Raw genomic sequence first — 7,511 nt, 5'->3', positions numbered from 1 at the left:
TTTAATCATTTCACTTTTTACAAATTATGTATATTTATATATATGCATATACTTTACAAACACCACCTTAAACCCCGAACACCAAAGTTTACAAATTACCATGAGATAGTATGCTGTCCAGTTAGGATAAAGACAAACTCAAATATCAGATATAATCAAGCTTTTAAGACGTTTGTGATAAGGAATTGGAACTACAGATAATCAAACCTAAATGTTCAAAAAGAAATCTTCATTTTTATTGACTGCTGTCACCAAGAAAAGGGGACATAATTTGCTCATTTCCAGATTAAGAGTAGTGCTGTGTGATTCACATTTTCTAATAATCCACAATTACCTTACAGTGGGACGTCCTCTATCTAAAACAAGCCATTTTAAGCTCCCTACCCCTGTTAAAACAATTTACATTTGATTGTTGTCTCTTGCAAAGACAAGGTTTGAATAGCAGGTGGGTGCTGCCGGTGTGCTCACAGTGAGAGATGACCATCTTAAGGAAATCACAGCTCTGTGGCATCATACAGAGCCAAGAGCTTGTGGTGATAACTTGTACATATGCTGACCTTGTTATCTGAGACCTTGTTATAAATCAGCATCTGTTAGCGTAACAGTAAATGACAGAAAATAAGGACAAACATAACAGCTCCACTTTGAAATAAGGAAACCAGAACATATTTGGGACACTTCTGCTGCTCTCTGAAGATACCAGGGGGAAATTTCTACTTGACATGGCCTTTCTTAACGAGCCGTCACAGAACTGTAAAATAAATAAATAAATAAAAAACAGTGATAATGTCAGAAACCTTTGGTTGAATTCAGAGTCTTATACGGTACTACTATTGACGTGTCAGTTTGTGTGGGCGGAGAGGGAGATAGGGAGGGGGCTGCAGGAGTGACCATGTGCGTTTGACAGGAGTGTTTTTGTGGATGGCTCCTCTGTTTCTCCCCCGACATTGTCTGGAGTGGATTGTGGAGGCGGTAGCTCTGAGAACAGCTGCTTCTGACAAACCCTGTGTAAACACTATGTGTGTCACTCGGGGATTGAGTGTGCATGCGTGTGTATGCAAATGTGTGTGTGTTCACTCAATGGCTGTTAGGATACTTCTAAAACTGTAAAGAGAAGACTAAGGTCCATCTGATCAATCTGAGCCACGTGTTATACACGGCTGCAAATTGCAAGCTCTCTCGGATTTTAAAGATTTCTCTATTTTCAAAAGCCTATAAATTAACCCATCTGTAACCTCTGTCTCACACTAATGCAAAACACCTCCTGAAAGTGATTGCAACGAATGGTAATTCATCTTTACAAACACTGGAGGCAACTGAACCGTGTCTGCAGTAGCTCTCGGGCCAGGTATGAGCCGTATGTGTGTTCAGCAACATGCACGTGTGCCTATGTATATATCAATAAAAGTGAGCAGATGGACGTGTATGAGCATGTTCGTGTGTTTGTGTGTGTGGTTACACGCAAGCAGGCAGACATCACTGTCCTCCGTTGTAAGCATAATCTGCCTTGTTGTGCATGACCAGTCTGTTCTCGACAAAGTAGAAGCTGTCTGACCGAGTCTCATAAGGACACTCCACCATCTGATGGACTGCAAAACAGATGATAAATGCATGTCAGTGAAAACGTTTTAAATATCCATGTAAGTAAAACTTAAAAATAAAAACAAAACAAAAAAAACCCTTCAGTAACTATTGCTCCTTGAGAAAAGGCTCAGCAACATCACAAGGTATAGTGTATGCATACAGATACCCAAGTAAATATAACTGTTTATTAAAACAGTAATGCTGTGTGTATTATACACTGACATGTATGCTAACGTACTGGAAAAGCAATAAAAATTACATCTTTCAAAGTTTTTTTTTTGCTTTTTTTTTTTAAGTTCTTTGTGTTTTGCTTCATCTGATCCCTCTGTGATAGTCGAGTGTAGATTACCAGACAAAACTTTGGCAAGAAACCGACACAGACTGTCTGGATTTCGACTATGTTTAGCTAGCTCGTTGCTGAAGCTTCATATTAGCTTTGGCTAAAGTTTGTTTTGTGTGTTGTTGCTTCAGGAAGGATTTCTTCCTGGCCAGAGTGAAGAGTAGCAACTATCACAGCAGCCAAAAACAGTTTCAAAGTACATATGGCATTTATGGTTAGTATTATAGTATTAAGGCAGGATTAAAAACCTAAACCATGGCCAAGTGTTGAAGAAAATGGCATAATGTCTCATACAGAGAATTTGTGTGATGTTCTGGATACAATTAGAGCCGCATTTCCAAAAACACAACACTCTGTAAAATTTATTTAAGAGTCTATCTAAAAAACATGCTGGGATGGGGGCAAACAAAAGCCTGGGAAAGGAAGTGGTACTAAAAAAATATTTTCTAACTGACCTGCTAAAGTGGCAGCAGGTCAGCAACAAGACTGGTTGGAAAGAAAAGCATCTGGACTTGTTTAACTTCCCTGAAGACCTTACACCTCTCATCTGAAAAGCTTCTTCAGTTCTAAGACCAAATGGTGGAGAGTCCCAGGTATTTAAGCCCTAATGGGAGCTGTCTTCAAGAAACCTAAAGACGTCCGGTCGCTTTTCCTTCCGAGCTCCTTAGATTACCATGGCCTGCATGACTACATGAGTGTCTCAAAAGTAAAGATTGTCAATTGTTCACCAATCTACAGAAAAACAGTGAACAATTGAACACTGAACAGTTTCAGAATAATTTTGCTCAATGTAAAGATGTGAAGACTTTAAATATATCAAGATCTACAGTAGGTAATATCATCAAGATTCAGAGAATCTGGAGAAATCTCTGTGCGCAGTGGACAATGGCCTTCAAGCCTTCAGGCAGCACTGCATTAAAAACAGGCATGATTCTATCCTGGAAATCATGGACTCAGGAATACTTCTAGAAATCACTGTCTGTGAACACAGTTCACTGTGCTATCCACAAATTCAGGTTAAAGTGCTATCAAGTAAAGAAAAAGCTATAATGTGCACATGGTCAAGAAATGCTGAAGAGGGAACATCTGAATTGTTATCAGTTCCAAACCCTGCATCTCAGATGGTATGGGGGTGCATTAATGCCTACTGAATTAGCAGCTTGCACATTTGGAAAAAGACACCTTCAAAGCTAAAAGGTATATACAGGTTTTAGTGCAACGTATCCCCCCGTCCAGACGACGTCTTTTTCAGTGAAACCCTTGGATATCTCAGCAAGACAATGCTAAACTGTGTACTGTGTCTATTACAACAGCATGGCTTCATTGTCGAAGACTTCTCACCAACTGAAATTTTTAATTCATCATAAAATTAAAACCACAAAACGTTTCTAATTATAATTTAGTTATTTGGTACTGCTCAATAACTATATTCTTATATTAGATACGAATAGGATAACATTTAGGTCCAGCAGCTGGTTTCCTCAGGTCCCAGAGATCATTTATGGACTGTTGTTAAAACCAGCAGTCCATAAATGATCGTGTAACACATTTTAGAGATGTGCTGCTGCCATTAAATTTAAAAGGATCTCATTTTTTTTCTTAAAATTATATTTTTTTTATTGTAAATATTTGATATGCTTTCTATGTTCTCCTGTGAATAAAATATTGGTATAGGAGATTTGCAAATCATTCAAGCATTCTGTTTTTATTTACTTTTGACAGTGTGACAACTCTTTTGGAATTGGGGTTGTACCTATGTAAGAGCACAAATAGGTCAGGCTTAATAAAACTGCAAAAACCTTTTGGCTAGCTGCTGATATGTGCATCAGTGATGACGTCACCAGCAAAAGTCCTGCTAAAATGTAACCAAATGTTTACTGTTGTGCTTAGATGCATGACAAATAGGGATTTAAAAATCCATTGAAGCAAACGTCAAGAATAGGAAATGCTGATGTATTCCTTTGGTATGTGCATGGTACAAAATACCAAAAGTTAGTCTTCTTCTAGACAATCAACATTTGATAAAACGCTATCACTTTTCCACAGTTTGCTGTTAAAAGCTCCACGTGGGAAGGTTTCGGCATTTGTATGCTCTTGTTATGGTTATAAGTTTTAAAAAGGTGACTCACCCAGGCTCTCAGACAGCTGAGGGAACTCATAGATATGCTCACAGGTATTACGGCTGTTTGGGATGCAGAAGCCAAAGTCAAAATCAAAGCTCTTCAGCAGGTGATCACGGAAGTAGTGCCTTTCGATCATGCGAAAGTTGCTTAGAGGCCGGTTCCCAACCGTGAATTCCACCCTGAGTGAATGAAGTAAGAAAGAAAGAGGGAAGAAAGGAGATCAGGGTGTTAACAACTGTAGGTTTTGCGTTCTTATATAATTCGCAAATTAGAAGCTTATTACAGTCACATGGATAGTAGGCATGGGCGTGTAGCTGATAGAAGATAATGCTGTAATTGTTTTCACTGTTTGCGTACGGAGCAGGTGAGGTGTGCGTAGATTATGCGTGAGTCACTCACGTGGCTCCCACGGTCCGCAGCTGCAGGAATGCTGGGGTGAACTGGTAGCGTACAAACCGGCCTGTGCTGGCGTCTGACTCTCTGTTCTCCTCATCATCATCTGATACCAACAAGATTAGGCAGAGACGTTTTCTATGATCCATATTGAAGACTATTTTTAATCAAAATAACAGGTGACAGATGTTTCCAAACCCAGCTTATTTAAAACCATTTAGGAACCCTTGTCAGGAGGGTCAAGCCCTTTGGAGGCAGCTACTTATGACTGTCATCTGCACCTGCATTACAGAAGCTACTTTTGATTGCTTCCTTATTCACAAGGGGTGACCTCCACAGAACCTTTCCTGATTTGTGTTTCCCCTCAGTTCCAGGTGTCTCTTCCTGGGCTTGAACCAGGGATTTCCCTCTTTTTTTCTTTTTTCTTTTTTTTTGTTGCTTCTTAGGCAAATAAACAATAACAGCAACAATAACAAAAACACTACTATGGAGCTAATCTGCATCTACATTACCACATAAATAAAACACAAGCAGTGAGCTAACACACACTACCTGTATGTGGGGGTTTGGCAATCTCAAACAGGACCGTGTCTGTCTCCAGGTCTCTGATCTTGAAGCGGACAAATTCGATGTTGTAAATATTGTCCTCGGGTTTACAGAGGTACCCTGTAAATAATGAGAGAGACCAAAGGAGTTATTCCCCCCGGAATCATTCCCGAGCTATCGCTCTTAAAATATAAAAGCAGGCTGCTTTTGTATTTTTGCAAAATGTGTTACAGACCATGCTCAGACTCTGATTACACAGCTTTGCGTCCACATTTGCACATGCAACTTTGAATATATACACATACACTGTTTATTTTATGGCATACAACCATAAAATGAGTCGAACTGTGGAGCTTTTGCCTCAGTGCAGGTCTATCAGGGATCAAAATGCACAGCCACACTCTGTGTTCTTATATTAAAGGGTAGATCAATATAAGCATTGATCGTGCTTTTACAATTTAGTTGTCATAAACAAAGACATTATCACACAAAGCTTGTTATTTGGCTTCCACGATTTTAATTCTCTTTCTTAGATCATGTGCTCCCGACAGCTATACATGTAGGCCATAGCACATATCATAATCTACTCAGCTGGATTTTTTTAATTTAACGAAGACCTTACCTAAGACCACCCAGATCAGCCCCACTGTGTACACAGCAGTGCTTTGTTTTGTTTTGTTTGTCGGACATTTGTTAGGAGTTTAAAGTCCTAATATGATCTTTGGCACTAGCCAACTGTGACAATAGAAAACGTCTGCTATTTATTACAATTCAAGTGCCATTAAGATGCTTAAAAATAGAAAGACTGGCTACTGCCGTGACAGTTGTTTGTGTTGTCAGGTATGTATTTCTCCTCTCCATCTCGAACAGCATGTTATTAGGGTATCACTTGCTCTAGATTTATGTCAAAATTTAATCTGCTGTTTCAAAGACAGAGGCTCAAACCTCGAGTAGCTACTCGCAGTCCCAGCACGTCCTCCGGGGTCATGTGTCCAGTCCGTGCCCGGAGGTCTTCCTCCGTGACGGCCCTGCCGTCCACCTGCTGGCTCCTTCGGGACTTGAGCCTCTTCAGAACTCCTCCGCCTGGCTTGCGGTCCCGCGGAGGAGCCGCAGTGCCGTGCCCGCCGCTGGTGACATTTTCAGCAACAGGCAGGTCGCCGCGGGATTTGGCTCCGCTCATCCTCCCCCTTCTCCCCAGCTTCCCTCCTATTTAAACGAGTGCTTATCTAAAGGCTTGAAAAAGAAGAAGAAGATGGCGCCGGGGATGTCGAATGTCGAAAGAGCTGTGGGTGAACGGTCAAGCTCTTGTTTTTGTAAGCGCATGCTGTACAGTTGCCATGACAACCTGCTTGGCGAGCCTAGAGCCCGGCGAACTGGAGAGAGTGTGGAACTTCCCCGAGACTTCCACAAGGGGGGGTGGCTGATGCATTAGCTCTTAAAATAAAATAAAATAAAATAAAATAAAATAAAATAAAATAAAATAAAATAAATAATAGTAATTTCCATCATGTAGAATGAATTATTTGCTTATCAGTACTCTTAAACCGCAGCTTTGTATTAAAAACTGTTATAACATTGAAACGCTGTAAGTATCTGTAATGTAAAAATCTGTAAAGTATCACCTATAGGCGCACCTATAGTTGGATAAAAGCAGCTGAGTATGAGTATAAACTAACACAGGCTAAAAAAAAAAAAATCCTACTTTGAGATCTTTACACCACTGCTGATTAATAAGGAAGTACCTTTTATTGGTTTTGATTGGTTCTGTGATGATGAAATGTATTTTTACCGTTCTGTATTGATATGTTCCCGCATCCGAAAACATCACTAACACACACATAAACACATCTAGCACTGAAATAATTATTAAAAAGCCTTCTTAGTTTTCAAAGAAGTCACTCTTCTCAGATTTGCACAAAGTTCACTTGTGAGTTGTTTCTTGTTCTCGGCGCATGCAACGCAAATTAATGTCGTAAAGACTCAGGTGTTATGCAAATTCAGGTTTACTGTGTGAGTGCTGATGCCTGCTGTTAAAAAACCCAAGGTACCCTCGCTGCCATGAAGCAGTATGAGCTGGACGGATCTTATTCCTTTTCTCTCTGGGCAAAGTGGCTTTTCATCTCAGTTAGAACCTGTTAATCCAGTCCACTGAAAAGGAAACTACCGTCAAGTTAGATAAACTCACAGAGAACCTCCGGACTAAATTTTCAAAACAACAAGGAGTTGGAAGGGGTTTTGCTGTCGTTCAATTAATGGTAAGTGAGTTAAGTCATTTATTTATTAATTAAATTTTTCCAGGTATGTTCAAGCACTAGATACTGGTCCACCTTTTCAAACTGAGAATTTACCTTGCGCTAATGCAATAAACTAGCTGTTTTATTCCCGTTCCTTAAATCTCAGAGTCCTAAAACTTATCTTACCTGTTACAATTCTTAAGCCACACAGGAAGCTAACACTAGGTCAGAGTATTAAAAGGAAAAAATAGAGTATGAAAAATTATTCCACAGAAGCTTTAAGCAAAGAAA

At 39.8% G+C, this 7,511-nt stretch overlaps 1 protein-coding gene across 1 annotated transcript; it reads right to left on the bottom strand.

Annotated features, from left to right (window-relative positions):
• Nucleotides 1-214: 214 nt before the first annotated feature.
• Nucleotides 215-6,304, bottom strand: LOC120731818 (protein unc-119 homolog B-like). Its single transcript, XM_040029088.1, has 6 exons — nucleotides 5,932-6,304; nucleotides 4,993-5,106; nucleotides 4,447-4,546; nucleotides 4,054-4,226; nucleotides 1,460-1,589; nucleotides 215-751 (listed from the first exon to the last, which is right to left on the bottom strand). Exons 1-5 carry the CDS (start codon nucleotides 6,164-6,166, stop codon nucleotides 1,477-1,479), a joined length of 735 nt encoding a protein of 244 aa, XP_039885022.1. The 5' UTR covers nucleotides 6,167-6,304; the 3' UTR covers nucleotides 215-751; nucleotides 1,460-1,476.
• Between the last annotated feature and the right edge of the window lie 1,207 nt (nucleotides 6,305-7,511).

The sequence above is a fragment of the Simochromis diagramma genome, unplaced genomic scaffold (genome assembly GCF_900408965.1).
Source record: "Simochromis diagramma unplaced genomic scaffold, fSimDia1.1 OVJJ01000483.1, whole genome shotgun sequence".
Lineage (NCBI taxonomy): Eukaryota > Metazoa > Chordata > Actinopteri > Cichliformes > Cichlidae > Simochromis > Simochromis diagramma.
Note: the sequence above shows the minus strand (reverse complement) of the source record. Positions and strands in the feature narration are given on the sequence as shown.